At 39.3% G+C, this 15,276-nt stretch overlaps 8 protein-coding genes and 1 non-coding gene across 9 annotated transcripts; 5 read left to right on the top strand and 4 right to left on the bottom strand.

Annotated features, from left to right (window-relative positions):
- The first annotated feature begins 3 nt into the window (after positions 1-3).
- Positions 4-2,319, top strand: SPOG_00802 (spindle pole body protein Ndc80). Its single transcript, XM_013168978.1, has 3 exons — positions 4-70; positions 116-308; positions 364-2,319. Exons 1-3 carry the CDS (start codon positions 43-45, stop codon positions 2,027-2,029), a joined length of 1,887 nt encoding a protein of 628 aa, XP_013024432.1. The 5' UTR covers positions 4-42; the 3' UTR covers positions 2,030-2,319.
- SPOG_00803 (tubulin specific chaperone cofactor D) lies at positions 2,259-6,198 on the bottom strand. The gene is made up of 6 exons (XM_013168979.1): positions 5,755-6,198; positions 4,612-5,697; positions 3,570-4,556; positions 3,002-3,529; positions 2,734-2,957; positions 2,259-2,693 (listed from the first exon to the last, which is right to left on the bottom strand). Exons 1-6 carry the CDS (start codon positions 5,908-5,910, stop codon positions 2,306-2,308), a joined length of 3,369 nt encoding a protein of 1,122 aa, XP_013024433.1. The 5' UTR covers positions 5,911-6,198; the 3' UTR covers positions 2,259-2,305.
- Positions 6,199-6,674: 476 nt separating this feature from the next.
- On the top strand, positions 6,675-8,070 carry SPOG_00804 (KRE9 family cell wall biosynthesis protein). The gene has a single exon (XM_013168980.1). It carries the CDS (start codon positions 6,717-6,719, stop codon positions 7,563-7,565), a length of 849 nt encoding a protein of 282 aa, XP_013024434.1. The 5' UTR covers positions 6,675-6,716; the 3' UTR covers positions 7,566-8,070.
- SPOG_00805 (uncharacterized protein) lies at positions 8,063-9,259 on the bottom strand. The gene has a single exon (XM_013168981.1). It carries the CDS (start codon positions 9,027-9,029, stop codon positions 8,499-8,501), a length of 531 nt encoding a protein of 176 aa, XP_013024435.1. The 5' UTR covers positions 9,030-9,259; the 3' UTR covers positions 8,063-8,498.
- A 212-nt stretch (positions 9,260-9,471) lies between these two features.
- On the bottom strand, positions 9,472-9,543 carry SPOG_16302. The gene has a single exon. It is a non-coding gene; the product is annotated as a tRNA-Pro (tRNA).
- A 523-nt stretch (positions 9,544-10,066) lies between these two features.
- Positions 10,067-11,110, top strand: SPOG_00806 (60S ribosomal protein L18). The gene is made up of 2 exons (XM_013168982.1): positions 10,067-10,089; positions 10,141-11,110. Exons 1-2 carry the CDS (start codon positions 10,087-10,089, stop codon positions 10,699-10,701), a joined length of 564 nt encoding a protein of 187 aa, XP_013024436.1. The 5' UTR covers positions 10,067-10,086; the 3' UTR covers positions 10,702-11,110.
- Positions 11,111-11,112: 2 nt separating this feature from the next.
- On the top strand, positions 11,113-12,895 carry SPOG_00807 (SR family protein Srp1). The gene is made up of 3 exons (XM_013168983.1): positions 11,113-11,326; positions 11,373-11,429; positions 11,533-12,895. Exons 1-3 carry the CDS (start codon positions 11,241-11,243, stop codon positions 12,329-12,331), a joined length of 942 nt encoding a protein of 313 aa, XP_013024437.1. The 5' UTR covers positions 11,113-11,240; the 3' UTR covers positions 12,332-12,895.
- On the bottom strand, positions 12,733-13,913 carry SPOG_00808 (60S ribosomal protein L5). The gene has a single exon (XM_013168984.1). The coding sequence runs from the start codon at positions 13,895-13,897 to the stop codon at positions 13,013-13,015; it is 885 nt and encodes a 294-aa protein (XP_013024438.1). The 5' UTR covers positions 13,898-13,913; the 3' UTR covers positions 12,733-13,012.
- A 153-nt stretch (positions 13,914-14,066) lies between these two features.
- On the top strand, positions 14,067-15,274 carry SPOG_00809 (uncharacterized protein). The gene has a single exon (XM_013168985.1). The coding sequence runs from the start codon at positions 14,495-14,497 to the stop codon at positions 14,933-14,935; it is 441 nt and encodes a 146-aa protein (XP_013024439.1). The 5' UTR covers positions 14,067-14,494; the 3' UTR covers positions 14,936-15,274.
- Positions 15,275-15,276: the final 2 nt, after the last annotated feature.

Raw genomic sequence — 15,276 nt, 5'->3', positions numbered from 1 at the left:
TAGGAAACAGAAGAACAACAATTAACTTTTGTTTGTTTACAAATGCAGGATTCTTCGTCTTACGTGAGAAGTAAGTAAAACTAAACGAATTTTATGACTAATAAATTAAATTCAGGATATTCTCAAGTTCCTTCATCTTCAGGTATTCGAAATTCAACATTCGCCGATAATGGATTAGTGAGCGGGCGAACAAGTCTAGCACCTCAGCGTACACTTGTTCCAATCCGTCCTTCTATGGACGTGGATGGCATGACAATGTCTTCTTCGCGGCTTGCAACACCTTCTATGAGACCCAGCTTGGCACCGGGGTAAGGAAATTGGGCTTGTAGCAGAGACAGCGATGAAACATACTAACTGTACTAGGGTACGCAGGTCCAGTATAATGAATCGAAGGATGTCTAGTGCATCTTTTATGGGCCAAGCTGCATCTACTTCAAGCATGAAGGACCCTCGTCCGTTGACAGATAAACGCTATCAACAAGAGTGTGCAGCTTATGTAGTCAATTTTTTATTAGAATGTGGGTATCCACAGCCATTGACCCCGAATAATAGATTTCTACCCACTACAAAGGAATTTGCTTCCATATTCAAGTTTTTGTATAATAAGCTGGACCCAAAATTTCGGTTCGGAGCTCGCTATGAAGAAGATGTTATAAATTGTTTAAAGTCCTTGAGGTATCCTTTTACAGATTCGATATCTCGATCCAGGTTAGTGGCTATAGGAACTCCTCATAGCTGGCCTGCCATTTTAGGAATGTTGCACTGGCTTGTATGTTTAATCCAGTGTACGGAGCAGGCTGTCGATATGGCTTATTCCGTAGAAAACGATACGTTAAATGATCACTTTGTCAACAAGGTACTATTTGATTACCTCGTTCGAAAATATCATCTATTTTTACAGGCTTCTATGGAAGAAGAACCAGAACAGGAGTTAAAGGCGTCATTTGAGGAGCAAAATAAAGAAATTAATACGAAAATTCAGCTGCTACAACAAGAAAATGATGAGCTTTTAAAGCAAAAGCAAGCAGCAGGTGATCTAGACTCTACAATCGAACTACTAGAAGAAAGATTTAAAACAATGCAAAGGGATGAGGTAAAACTTCAATCATTTATGTCCTCAATTCAATCAAGAATGGAGTCGAAGACTGCTTTAAAGAAGCAAATTCAGCTGAGTCTTACTGAAAAAGAAGCCCAGTTGCAAGAGCTTAATGAGAAAAAGAAATCCCTAAAATCAAGAGTGGATATGCAGTCGATTTCTACAGCCGAATTTCAAAAAATGATGTCTGAACAAGAACAGTTAGATCGAAACATCAATTTCATTGGCAATAAGATAACCGAGCTAAGAAAAGAGGTTTTCGACAAAGATCTCTTAGTACAATCGAAAATTGATACCCTTGAAAAGGAATCTCAAAAATATAGCAACCTAGCTTACCGGATTGGGATAATTCCTCCAACTGCTCCGCGTGCTGGAAATGGCAATTTTGAAGTAATCTTAGATCCAGAAACAGGATCCATAAACCTTGATTTAAAGAACTATTTACGACCTTTTTTGAATCAAGTACGTCACTCAATAACTTTAGAATTTCATGAAGAACAAAATAAGTCTCTAAAAATCCAAGAAGTACTTGATGCCTTAAATGACACGGTTGCGGAATTACAAGATGAATTGAATACCATTGAGTCCCGTTTGAATTCCGTGGTAAAGGAGTGTACTATGTTGCGCGAGTCAGCAAACCAAGAAAAGGCTTCTCTGAATACAGAATCTCAGAAATTAGAGCATGATTTACAACAGCTTAAACTTTCATCGCATAACAGCATGCTACAATTGGATCAGCGGATACAGACTATTACTATAGAGGCAGATCAACTGGCTCATTCATGCATGGAGTACAAAAATAATGTTTACAGAGAAGTTGCTTATATGCTCAGTGAAATTATACAGTTTAAGCTGTACATCCAAGATAGCCTAGAGGGTCTTGAAATGGACTATATGAAAGAATTTGAGGAACTTCGGGCAAAACTTGAGTAGTCCTTGTCTTTCATTATTAACGATTTTGGTTACGGTCCTGATATTTAATAATTTGTTCATTCGGCTAAAGTGTAATGGGTTTTTTTGTTTAATTTTCTTTTCTTCTAATATTTTTAATTGTGCATAACATGCCACCATTTTGGTGTTAAACAGAAGCTAGATTTGTGCTTCCTCAGCTTAGCTTCATTTAGCTACGTGTATACTACTATAATGCCGGGATTTAGTGATGCTTAATAATTGAATAAATAAGGTGTTCCATTAAATTAAGTTATTAAACTATTGAATAGAGACATTTATGCTTTTTAATGATTGTTCATGCTGCTCTATTTTCGATTGAATGAGCTGTCTAAAATTCTTAACAAATTTAATGTTTGCATATGAAGGTGCAAACCAATCCACAGTAAGAAATTCCTCTATTATATGTTCGGGAATAAAAGTAGTAATCTTAGCTTGAATAGCAAAGAAAAGGATATCTGCAGCCTGTAGTCTTATGTTCTCTCGAGAATGTGCAAGTAAATTGGATACATACTTTAAAGAGTATAAAGCTAAAACATCATACTTAGATACCAGAAAAGTCCTTAACAAATTAAGAATAATTATAATTCCCGTTGTGGAAGTACATTTTAAAGCCCGTTTTTGAGCCAGGAAAGCTACACGGACAACACTAGAAATCTGTTAATAGATGATGTGAGATAAGTACATACGATTTTGAGGAAATAAACTTTTCAAATACACCACACAATGACAAGGACGTAAAAGACGAAGCGATTTGGTAATAAAGACGGCTATCCTCTGTTTTGGAAGAGAAGAATTTGATATATAGTTCAAAAATATCTTGCTTGGATAATCCACAGTCTGAACAACTTTCATTTTTGAAATCCTTCAATTGATACACATAACGCTGGTAATTTTTATAATAAGAAGTAATCTAAAATATTAGCATAATGACCAAAATTTACTCTGTTACTATACCTTTCCACCTCCAAAGCCGTTTCCTGTGAAAGTCACTATACCTTTGAAAGCATCTTCACGAAAAGCTGTATAGTTGAGAAACCGGATAGCTGGACTTTCTATTTTGTCTTCTTCGACTAATTTAGTCTCGTATTTGAGAGAGGAGTCAATAATGTTTCTTAAGCCTTCGTCATGTTTTAAAATTGGATGTTCCTTTGAATCTTCTAAGCAATGTAAGGCCAATAAGCGAAGATTATCAATTTTTTCGAATGCTTGACGAACCATAAAGGAAAGAACTGAGATAACGCAAACTTTCTGAAGTTTCTGAGCTCTTGAGTCCAAAGTTACCATCTTTCTGAAAACCTGTAATGATTGCTTTCGGACCCATGAGCCAACATCTCCTCTGGTATCAATTCTATAATTATAAGAAATAGACACAAGGAATTCTACAAGCTCATTCAGTTTGACGCTGGTTGACTTTTCATATACGCTTGGACATAAGCCTTGAAAAGCTGAAATAATCGAAGACTGGAGCTCTATAGATATGTTCTATCGATTAGTATGTTTTAAAGATTGCATGTTTACTTACCTTAGAGCAGTAAGCTGTTTTCAAGTACAGGATAATATCTTCTTGGTGAGATAAATCAACGTCAGGTAGTTTTCCAATTATAGAAACGCTTGTTGAAAACTCTTCAGGTGAGGAATAAAAATTATACAAAGACATAACCTCAATTAAGTAGCTACCGGATGGGTCGTGCCGCACCAAAGAGTTGAATGCATTTGATATATCCTCAGTAATTGACTCTTCACGAAGGGAAATTGCGTTTTTAAGGCATACAAAAGCAGAATCAGAAAGATTTTTATCAAAGTCATATCGAGAAGAGAAAATTGAGTCTATCATTCTACAGATTCCAGAAAATGCTTTGGTTTTTTGTGAACGAGAAAATTTAGTAATCGGAATATAAGTGCCAAAATTCAATAAAGAACTGACTTCAGTAATGATGATGGAAGAATCATAATCTAATAGGCATCTCACAATGCTTCCAATGGCGAGAAAATTTCCATATGCATGATCAGCATTGCCGGTTGACAGTCGGTCTTTCAGAAAAGGTAAATATACGGTAGCTTCCTCATGGTATATTGAAAACAACTTATATAAGGATGCATTTGCTAAATTCTGAATCTTGTAGTCGAAGTGATGCAGATTTAGCAACAATTTTTGGTAGATGCAAGTACGAAAATGTGGGTTTTTAGCTACCTTTAAGGCATAGTCGCCATAACAATTAGAAAGATCGGAAACAGATGAATAATTTAGGAATGAAATAAGGTTCAAGCCATCAGGTACTGAACCATGCCTTCCGACCATTTCGAATAAAGCCGCTGTCGCTGCCCTGCGGATATTTACTTCTCTGTCAAATAATAGAGTTTGGAGTAAACTGAGTATAAGATTTAGTTGGACAGGTTCAATATCTTTACGAGAATAAGATCTGTATAATGACCATATGAAATAGCATGAAGCGTCACGAATGCTTTGACCAGAAACTCTTGTTCCAACGCGTATTTCATAAGATAATCCCTGTAGAATGAGTGTTAGTATTTTTAAGGAGAGTACTGCTTTGGGTACAACTTACCAATTCAACGAGTGGTAGGATATGCAGAATTGTTTTATATTTTAAAAGTCTCATGTTTGCCAATCTAGCAAAGAATAACATAGAACCATGCCAAAGGTCGGGGCAAGTAATAGAAATGTTAACAGTATTATAAATTGGATTTAAAAAAGTGTTGTCAAGAGTTAAAAGGACAGCAGCATCAATTATTTGTTCAGCCAAGTACCAGGGGAGGCGTTCAACAATTCTGGCTAGCCCTTTTGCAGCAGACCATCGTACAAAAGTATCGTTATATTCAATTGATAAAAGTAGAAAATCGATTATCTCCTCCAAATAGCTATGAACATGCATTTCGGTATCTTGGGGTAAAGAGTGAAAAGAGTCAGAAATCAAGGGATTGTATTTCCAATTAGAGGATGCGCTCATTGGAATCAAAAGCAATCCAAACCTTGCATAGCATTTTGAGAGCAGTTTGTGTAGCGCAGTACTTTTATATGAGGAGTTCGACGCCCGTACAAATCTTAGAAAAGATATAACGTAACTGCTATAATTCAAAAAGTCTTCTCTTTGACATACTTTAAGAATTACTGCCAAAGATGAAAGAAATCCAAGTCTATAAAAGATATTTTTTGAGTCCCATGAATCAATTGAGGATTGCAGAATATTTGGTAATACATGCATGCAATCTTGTCTAGAGAGTAATCGTGCTAAGACTAAAGAAGCAGCTTCTCTTTCCAGTCCACTCTTGTCTAAACAAGAGAGTGCAAGCTCCAGAATACGAAGTTGAAGATTCTTGCTTTGCTCAACGGAAGAAAGGGGAAACGGGATATTAAGCAATTGAGAAAGCCACAAGAGATTCACATATGTCGTTTGCCATGACAAATCCTGTGCATTGTGTAGAAACGTATAAAGTGTTTCTAAATGCTGTACTTCTGTGGGAAACAAGACACGAATAATTTTGTGGCCTCGAATTCGGCAAAAATTGTATAGAACCAAGGAACTGAGAAGACTGTTCAGAACGTCCTTACAATGCAGAAACCTGCTTAATATGGGGACATACTGAGCAAGGATCTTATCCAACAAGGTAGGCTGAAATTGACAGCTCTGTATCTGTAAAAAAAAAAAAATAGTCAGAAGAGAATCAAAAAATGAGTTGGAGATTCATACATAATTTAGCACATCATCACATAGATATTGTTTTCGAGAGGGATCGTCGACGGTGTCAAGGCTTTCACGAAAAGATTCGATGCTACTAACAAATCCTGTTAAGAATTCTTTTTCGTTGGGTATAAGGAACCCAGTTGTTTCTTCCTCCAATTCCATCTGTCAGGAAAATAATGAAGGATTTAATAAAAACAAGCAAAGAGAGTAATGTATAGAGCGGTACGGACTTTTCAAATGATGAAGAAAAGGTAGACTTTTCGACATACAGTGTATTGCGGTTTCCAAGACAATTCTTTTTTCTATTTACAGCGATAGAAATCCAAATGTTCAATGATTTTTATTAGGAAGACATAATTCTATGAACCGTATGTGTTGGAAAGTGAGTGATACAAGACTCCACAAGGGTGCTATAAAAAAAGAAAAAGGTGAGCGGGAAAGGAAGAGAGAGAAGGATGCAATTTCGTAGTAAGCGTTTATCGAAAGTTTCCGGCATCGCTTTTGAAAATATATCCAAATAAAAGTTCTCTCTCACTTTATTAAAACACAGGCATCGGTTTGTTTACTAAACAAAAACAGACCAAGAATCCATAGCAATTCGTTGCAATAGTTTACAAGGAAAGTTTCAGCTATTCATTGTGTTTCTCTATATGATAGAAAGTCTGTGTTTTAGTTTTCCAGTTTTATGCAGCTGTGAAAAACAACTACAAACTACAACCCAATTTCTCGCAAATATTTAACCTTTTTCAAAAAAAACATTGTTGCTATTCCTTTCTATTCCAAATCTGTTTTCATTTTCCCTCATTCATCCATTCTTGTTTTTTATTCGCATTATTTATTTACTAACGTAGCTCATTTTTGGACGCTAACTATTTGTCGTCATGGTAACCGAATGGTTCCTCTTCTATTCATTCCCAATTGTTTTCCTTTTACCAAGCCTACCCGAAGGAAGGAAATCAAAGTGAAAGATGTGGTGGGTTCATAATCTGCTCATTTGGTGTTCAATCGTTCAATGCGCTTTGGCGCAAATTAAAATTACTCAGCCATTGACTTCAGATATTTTTTCATACGATGCCATCACAATCAAATGGGAAGAGTCGAACTCTGGAGTTTCTTTAGATGATATTCAACAGACAGTTTTCCAGATCTGTACGAATACTGGCTCAGATCCTAAGTATTGCTACGAAATTCCAGATACTGTTAAGCCTTCTTCAACTAGTTCCTATGGTCCATTTTCTATGCCAGTGAGTTGGGGCCGCGCGGGTAGAGTATGGTTTGTTTGGGCAAAGTCTACTACTACTAATGGAAAGACTGTCAATGACTATTCCGATTTCTTTACTGTCACTGGACTCACCGGTACCTTTGACGGTAACGTTTTTAACAGCCTCGCGGCTTTGGGTGTTTGGTCCAATCCCCCGGCTCCTACAAGTTTTGTTTTATTGTGGCCAACAGGAACTATGAGAAATTGGTATCTGCAACAATCAGGTCCCCTTCGCACATGTCCTATGCAGCCGAGACCGGGTTCTACCTTAACCGCTAAGGACATGAGTCCTGAACCTCTTTGGCCATCCTCTTCCTACAGTGTCTTTACGACATATGGTGGTAACCCTTACCCCACGTCTACCGTCAAACCTGGTGCTTCTTATACTTACACCCTTTATGCTAACTGGGCTTCTACGGCTTCTTCTCCGGTGGTCACTGCCACTCCTACATATGGCCTAAGGAGAAGAGATCTCTGGTCGCATGAAGAAATTATGAACTTAGAGAACCGTCGTATGCGTTTCGATGAACCTCGCCGTGGTTTGCTCCATCCTTAAATGTGTGAATGAACTTTTTGCTGCTGTATACAGTAAAGAAATTTCTTTTTTTTGCTTCCCCTCTTGTATATATCTAGGTATAGGAATTGAACAGCCCTTCTTAGCTGCCCTATATTGAATCTGTCTATTGATCTTCTCTTTCTACTGAAAAAAAATTTTCTGAGGGAGAATGTTGTAGCCTTGCAACTCATTTGCTATGATTTGTTGCAACAATTGTCTTCTCTAGTACTCATGTTGGTTTCGCTTCATTCGCCCACACTTATATGGTTATTCATGAGCATCTTCGATCTATTCGAAAATATTATTTTTCTTTCTTTTATTTCTGCATTCGTTTAATTGAATTATACACTCTCTTTATAGTTGCACGTCGATCTTTTTCGATCAAGTGTTTTATAGAAATTTTTCTTTCTACACATGCGCACCGTGTTAAGCGCGATTGTGGTTTTGTTTAATTTACGTTTTATTTAGTTTCAATGTCAATTTTTTTTAAAGGTTATACAAGTCATCTATTGTTCTGGAGTAAAGAGAATATTGATATACGCAAGTATCAGTCATATAGTGCACATTAGGTAGATTCCAACCCAAACAAAATTAAGGAGATAGGGTAGGGATTGTGCACTTTGTTCCCATTATGCTTTTTTAAGGCCAAGGGGTACAAAGTTTTTCAACATTAACTTACGCAATACAAGATTCTATAATTACGAAAAAGCAAAGGTACAAACCTCATATATATTACCAACTAATTATTGGATAAATCACTGGAAAATGAAATGACAGCAACAAGTTCATAAGCTAAAAATAACATATAGGAACGGAGTAGAAACTAGGAATCATTGGCATTCGTAAATAACACAGTATTCATTATGAGACGAATTGATTGTAGAGGGATGGATCCACGATGAAATTCTTCTACAGCGAATTTTATCATCGCGTTCAAGTGGTTTTTCTTTTGAAAATCTTTGGCTTTTTATACACAATGGCAGTGCCAGCCAATAAAATTCCAGCTAAAGCGGTGCAAGTACACAAGGAACGATTGGTTAACGTTTCTGTTTGACGGCGGTTGAGCAAGTAGGCAGAAAGAGCACCGATACCGGCAAGGTCGAGGGAAATAGCCGCGAAAGCAGAAACCTTACTGCTGTTACGGAAAACTTCGGACATTTTATCGCATATACCTTTCGCTTCCTTCTCTATATCTTTCTTTTGTTTTCCTGTTTCCTTCTTATCAGCAGCTTCGTCTTCCTTTCCTAAACTTTCACCAGACACACCGGGATGCAAATAAGAATCTGCCTCATTCTCGTCCAAGACAACCACTTTTTCTTCTGTTTGACGTGGCTCTTCGCTCAAAACAGGCTCAACCTGAGGAGGAAGAGGAGCGGCCTTTTCTTCCTCGGTCTGAGGAAGTGCATTGTCCTTTACAATATCCGCATAAGAAGGGTGACTAGGGGCATTTGTAGAGTCCGCCATGATACAATAACAGTTCAAATAGGTAAATAGTAATGAAAAATATTAACAAAGGTATTCAGTAAAGTAGTCAAATCAGTCTAAATAGAATCCACAGAAGCGTTCACGAATAATAAAATAGCAACCTAAAAAGTTAAGTCGGTGATAGTTCCAACACTCACTGAATTCTTGAAACTTGTTGTATTCCAAAGAATATGTTCTTGATAGGATTGAATCCTGCCAATTGACCAATTTCATCATGGATAAAAACTAATGATGTCACGATCCTGTTCCGCCTACATCATTTTCTGGAAATGATTAAACGACGAAAAAAGTGACTTCAATGAGTTTCAATGAAAGATAGGCGATATCTGTATGCTTTCATTGGCATAGGTAGCCAACATTGGTTTCAAGACTTCGTACGGTCAGCACACTTTAGAATAAAAAGTTGCTGCCCAAAAAAAGTGGGCTTCGAGGGGGCTCGAACCCCTGACCACTTCGACCCAAACGAAGTATGCTACCACTACACCACGAAGCCAGCTGTTAATATTGTTTGAAATCATAACTTAATATTATATCATGTTCTAGGACTTATTTATCGTTAGGTATGGTATATACGTTCCTGTGGAAGAAATAAGAACATGAATCGTTCTTGCCTTTTATAATAATGTTTATAATTTTTTTGAAAATAAATTTCAATGAATTACCCTAAAACCAATTTTTTGCTTTTCATTTTCTGCCCACTATCATTTTGTTGCATAGTCCTTAGAATAATACAAAAAGTGCTCTTCTGAATATGTTTATTAACGAATTCGAACGTGGGACATATGAAACAATTCGTTTTGTTTTGTTTTGTTTGCAGAAAAGGAATCAGAGAAACAGCTAAAAAAATTAACTAGGAAAATTGGAATAACGAATCCGTGTCTCTTCGCTTGTCTCTTCTATAATCACCTTCAAAGTCAGACATACCGAAAGCGGGTGATAAAAGAACCCTACCCTAAAAAGAGAGACAAGCAGTCACGGAAAAACTACCAAATTTGTTTGGCAAACCTTGAAACAAACCAGCAGCGTTTCTGTCACAATGGTATGTAAAAGAGAAAATCGTAGCCGGAATGTGATTTTTAACATAATTTAGGGTATTGACATTGAGAGACACCACGTCAGAAAGTCTCAACGCAGCAAGCCTGCCTCTGAGAACGTCTACTTGAAGCTTTTGGTCAAGTTGTACCGCTTCTTGGCCCGTCGTACTGACTCTCGCTTCAACAAGACTATCTTAAAGCGTCTTTTCCAATCCAAGACTAACCGTCCTCCTATCTCTATCTCCAAGATTGCTGCTTTGACCAGTCGCAAGGCTTCCAACCTTGAGGGTAAGACCGTCGTAACTGTTGGTACCGTTACAGATGACGAGCGTTTGTTGACTGTCCCCAAGCTCTCTGTTGCTGCTCTTCGCTTCACCAAGTCTGCCCGTGCTCGTATCTTGAAGGCTGGCGGTGAAGTCATGACTCTTGACCAACTCGCCCTCCGTGCCCCTACTGGCAGTAACACCGTCCTTCTCCGTGGTAGAAAGCACGCTCGTGAGGCCTTCCGTCACTTTGGTTTCGGTCCCCACAAGCACAAAGCTCCCCATGTCCGTTCTGAGGGACGCAAGTTCGAAAGAGCTCGTGGTCGCAGAAAGTCTCGTGCCTTCAAGGTATAAAATGCTTTCTTCGACTTTTTATCCTTTTCCCTTTGTGTACTTTCCTACTTGTTTCTTCTTTGGGTTGCTTGCCTGGTTTTTACATCATCTTGTGTGTCTAATTCCACTCGACATTCGTAGATAAAATTCCTGCTGCTGTGTCTACGCTGATATATATCACTACTTTCTCTCAAGCATGTAGATAGATAGTTGTAGGAGTTTCAGTATGAATGCAATTTTTGAGTTTGATGCATCGTCGGCGAGGTCGCACACCTTCTGTATTTTGCTATTCTTGCGTTTTCTGCCACCCTGTACACGACAAAGGAGAATACCTACAACATCATAGCATACAGTTCAAATTTATCTCTTATAATCCCCAAGTCAATTGATTTCTATAGAACATTTTCGTTTATTTACCATCCAATAGCGCTAGAAAAATTTACCGATATTCACAAGCCTCGGTAAATGAGTTAGTAGCGGCTTGCTGTTCACTATTACTTGGGTGTCTTTCTTCTTTTTTCAACCACCATCTTGGGTACCATACTGAAGATTCAATAAAAATGAGTCGTAGAAGCCCTCGTACGCTTTATGTTACCGGTTTTCGAGATGGACTCCGTGCACGTGAACTTGCTTTTGAGTTTGAGCCGTATGTCTTGCGTGAAATCTAAAAAAATTACATACTAACCTTACAGATTTGGCCCCCTAGTTCGTTGCGATATTCCTATTCCTCGAACTCGCTCTTCTAGACCGTACGTAAGATTGGAACGTAGTAATCGGAACCGCTTCATCACTTCATTGATTGTTCCTACGCTACTTCCTCATACTGAGGCTCAACTAACCTATGAACGATAGTTTTGCATTCGTGGAATATGAAGACTCCCGGGATGCTGAAGATGCTTACTATGAAGTCCATGGCCGTCGCCTTGAGCGCGGTGGTGGTACTTTGCGCGTCGAATGGGCTAAGCAACCTCCTCCACCAGCAGGCCCTCTCCGTCGTACCCCTGGCCGGAGAGAACGTGGCGGCCGTGTGCGTGGTCCTGAGCGTGGTGAGCGTGGCCGTCTCCGTACTCGTTCTCCTTCCCCCGGTGGTGACCGCTCTCTTTCTCCTAGCAGACGTTCTATGAGTCCCCGTTACCCTTCTCGTAGTAGAAGCCCTGGTCGCCGCGATCGCTCTCCTAGTTATGAACGTGGCCGAGAGTCTCCTTACTATCGTTCACCCTCTCCTCGCCGTAGCCCCCGCCCTGATGAAGTTGAGTATCGTCGTAGTGCTGCGTCTCCAGAAGCTAGTGCCCCTAGTGACTACCCTCAACCTCAACCCTCCAATGAAGCTTCTATCCCTGCCCAAGATGTTCCTTCCGAGGAGCCCAAGGGCTACGCTGCTCCTTCCACCGACCAGCAGCCCGTTGAGCAGAAATCCTCTGATCAGCATCCTGAACAGCAACAACAACAACCACCTCAACAATCAGAAAAGTCAGCTGACGCAGAAGTTTCTCCTGCTGAGCCTGTTCAAACCACTGCTGAGCCTGTTCAAACCAATGCTGAACCTGCTCAAAACAATGCTGAACCTGCTCAAAACAATGCTGAATCTACTGAAGCTGTCGAACCTGCTCAACCCGCGGAACCTGCAGCCGATAGCGAACGCCAAGAGTAAATTTTAAAAAGGAGGTAAAAAAATTTGTCGCTTAATTCCTATTCCTTTTAAATTAGTCGTTTTGTCCGTTTTTCCTTTATCGTAAGCGCTTTAGTTGAAAATCGACATTTTCAAAGTACCATCACATGTAGATAAAACGATAACGCCTGCCGTGAAATATTCTTAAATCTATTTTGCTTGATCGACTTGCAATTCGTGATATTCACGCGGTACGATGAACTCTTTAGAGCCACTTTTAATGATGAAGTGTCGTACGTCTCCACTGTCCTTATTTTAACTTTTTGTATATTTTGAAGGAATCGTATGTAAGGATTGGTAGTGTCTTGGATCTGCTCCTCGAGACTTCATTTAGGCATTTTAGCTTATTTTGTTCTACTATACCAGCGGAAAGCATTTTGACCCTTCAATGTTTTCCTTATTCTTAATATTTTGCTACTAACAAGTTTCCTTATTCATTCATTGCAAACGAGTTCTGGGTTTGGTTTCTCTATCTTTAAAAATTTTCAATAGAAGAAATAATCTTCATAAAATAAGATTTTTCTATACTTCGGTATCATAAACCCCTATTACATGTTCAGTAAATTCGTTTCCTATATAGGGCTTGATAAATTGTCATTTCTACATCTACAACATTCATGATAGCACAGAACGAGAAATTTATTTTTATTAGTAGCAATGCATTTAAACACGACCAGCAGCAGCAACCTTGGCATTGAAACGCTCCTTGCGCTCGGCACCAGAAAGCTTTCTTTGCTTGTACTTGAGAGATTCGGCCTTCATAGCAGAAACGTCCTTGCTGCTCTTTTGGGCAGAGGGATCCTCACGGATCTTGGCGAAAGCCTCAGCATAGATGTCCTCAAGTTGGTCGCTCTCAATACCGTCAGCAATCAAGCCAGAGAATTGCTTTTGGAAACGCTCTTCATCATCATCAATAAGCATTTCCATGTATTCAGCAACGTGACCACCGTAGATATACTTGCGGACAGTCTCGTCATCCAATTCCTTAGTCTCAACGTCGAAACCGGGGAAACGGTTAGGAGAGTGAGGAACGTATAAACCGCCATCGGAAGCACCCTTCATAGCACCGAAGACACGGGAACCGGTAGAGGTACGCTTCAAACCGACATCCAAGAAAACCTTGAAGGGACGGGGGCCGTCTTCCATAGCTTCGGTGAGCTCAAATTGACCTTCGGGCTCAGTGATACCCTCATACTTGTCAGCAAGACCAATCTTGATGAGAGCACGACGAGCGACCAAAAGACCGGTAGCATAAGCAGCAGACCAGTTAGCCAAACCCCACTTGATGCCGTAGCGAGGAAGCTCAGAAGAGTGAGCAGCAGCAAGAACATAGTCACCGTTGACTCTAGAAGAGATAACTTGGCAGGTCACGAAACGGTTGGAGAAACGGACCACCAAACGGTACTTGGGAGCATTGTACTTGTTCTTGGCTTGAGAGATCATACGCTTACGAGCATAATAATCAGTCTTACCTTCACGACGACGGCGGTACTTCGTTTGGAAGCGTGAAAAGTAAGGGCTGCTCTTCACTTGTTTAACGAAAGCCATTTTGGCGGTGTGTCAGTTTCATTTCGCATCTCATTTGCAAAGTTTCGACTCTGTGACTGTCTATACCATTACCGAGGCGTAGTCACATTCGCTAATCAAATTACCGATACGGTGGGATTCGCCATATATTTAAGACATCCTAAAGTATCGCTATCCTGTAAACAAAAGGAAAACTAGAATATGCAGCATAAGTAGAAATTGAAGCAAACGACGTGAGTGGAAAACTTCGATATTCATACTACCTATATGAGTATCCATGATGGTTTACTGAGAGACTTTATGGCAAGAATACGAGAGCTTTCTAGAATTTAAGAAAGGTGTTGAAACATTAACGAATTTTCAATCAATTCATTATCTTACTTATTACAGTTTATTGAGCAGCTATCTCGATTTTTCTGAAGTGTTTGCTCTGTTCGTTTGTTTATCCTATAGGAAAGCAATGTTTGTTTACAAACGTTCTGCAAAATGCAAAATGTCAGCCAAAAGCTTTTCTTCCGAGAGCAAAACACTAAGCACCTCAGACGAATCTCTTTTTGGGCTTTTTATCCAATTTTTTAGTGCCCTCTCGGGTCAGTAACAGCATCCAATTCCGGGTCAATGAGTTCCTGCAGCGCAGACAGTTACGGCCAACACATCCGAAACCGGTTTGAGTCTGAGCAGCCAAATCCAAGTGTTGGTACAACTTTTGAATATGGTTGGTACCTAATTTCTAGGCGCTGCTCTCAGGACGTCGAAGAAGGCATAGCCATGCTCCGACGTTGTATGGAGTATGACCTTACTTTGTATCGAGAATCCATGTATTCAATAGCCCTTGGATACAGTTTTCTAAAAAGATACGATGATGCTCGATACTGCACCATGGCACTTTTGCGTGAGTACCCCAACGACGCTGAAACAATCAAACTCCATGCCGAGTTAAAGGAAATGAGAGATAGAGAAGTGATTGCTGCAAGCTCTTGTATAGCTGCTTGTACAGCAACGACTTTTGGTCTCCTCCTAGCCTCTTGGATTCACCGGTTAGTTACAAACGACCGTTAAACCACTCATTACACGAGCAACGTCAACGAGAAATCAAAGGCTTAAGGATTCACTTAAGGAACTTTTAACGTCTCCATATGACTTCTTCTATAACTAGTCTGAATGTCTCTAGTTTTCGAAAGATCGGGCATTCAGCTACCTCATCCGAAACTTCCAGCTTTCAGACTGGATTTGGGGTTTTGAACGTCTTTTATCAAAATGAAAACAACCATAAAGGTGGCATTCTTATTTAGTTACCAGATTGTTGATGGATAAAGCACAATACGCCCGCATGTCTGGTTCATTCTTTACCTCTTTTACCTAGTAAAGAATTTTACGATAAAAGACCATATATTACTAAT

Source organism: Schizosaccharomyces cryophilus (assembly GCF_000004155.1).
Source record: "Schizosaccharomyces cryophilus OY26 unplaced genomic scaffold supercont4.5, whole genome shotgun sequence".
NCBI lineage: Eukaryota > Fungi > Ascomycota > Schizosaccharomycetes > Schizosaccharomycetales > Schizosaccharomycetaceae > Schizosaccharomyces > Schizosaccharomyces cryophilus.
This window is presented reverse-complemented; position numbering and strand designations above follow the sequence as displayed.

What these genes read in the sequence shown, in the direction of transcription:
- SPOG_00802 (XM_013168978.1), top strand. Translation starts at nt 43, where the DNA reads ATGCAGGATTCTTCGTCTTACGTGAGAA. An exon ending in TTCTTCGTCTTACGTGAGAA is followed by an intron (nt 71 to 115) that starts GTAAGTAAAACT and finishes AATTAAATTCAG; the next exon opens with GATATTCTCAAGTTCCTTCA. An exon ending in AGACCCAGCTTGGCACCGGG is followed by an intron (nt 309 to 363) that starts GTAAGGAAATTG and finishes TAACTGTACTAG; the next exon opens with GGTACGCAGGTCCAGTATAA.
- SPOG_00803 (XM_013168979.1), bottom strand. Translation starts at nt 5,910, where the DNA reads ATGGAATTGGAGGAAGAAACAACTGGGTTCCTTATACCCAACGAAAAA. An exon ending in TCCTACCACTCGTTGAATTG is followed by an intron (nt 4,557 to 4,611) that starts GTAAGTTGTACC and finishes CTCATTCTACAG; the next exon opens with GGATTATCTTATGAAATACG. An exon ending in AAACAGCTTACTGCTCTAAG is followed by an intron (nt 3,530 to 3,569) that starts GTAAGTAAACAT and finishes ACTAATCGATAG; the next exon opens with AACATATCTATAGAGCTCCA.
- SPOG_00804 (XM_013168980.1), top strand. Translation starts at nt 6,717, where the DNA reads ATGTGGTGGGTTCATAATCTGCTCATTTGGTGTTCAATCGTTCAATGC.
- SPOG_00805 (XM_013168981.1), bottom strand. Translation starts at nt 9,029, where the DNA reads ATGGCGGACTCTACAAATGCCCCTAGTCACCCTTCTTATGCGGATATT.
- SPOG_00807 (XM_013168983.1), top strand. Translation starts at nt 11,241, where the DNA reads ATGAGTCGTAGAAGCCCTCGTACGCTTTATGTTACCGGTTTTCGAGAT. An exon ending in CTTGCTTTTGAGTTTGAGCC is followed by an intron (nt 11,327 to 11,372) that starts GTATGTCTTGCG and finishes CTAACCTTACAG; the next exon opens with ATTTGGCCCCCTAGTTCGTT. An exon ending in CGAACTCGCTCTTCTAGACC is followed by an intron (nt 11,430 to 11,532) that starts GTACGTAAGATT and finishes TATGAACGATAG; the next exon opens with TTTTGCATTCGTGGAATATG.
- SPOG_00808 (XM_013168984.1), bottom strand. Translation starts at nt 13,897, where the DNA reads ATGGCTTTCGTTAAACAAGTGAAGAGCAGCCCTTACTTTTCACGCTTC.
- SPOG_00809 (XM_013168985.1), top strand. Translation starts at nt 14,495, where the DNA reads ATGAGTTCCTGCAGCGCAGACAGTTACGGCCAACACATCCGAAACCGG.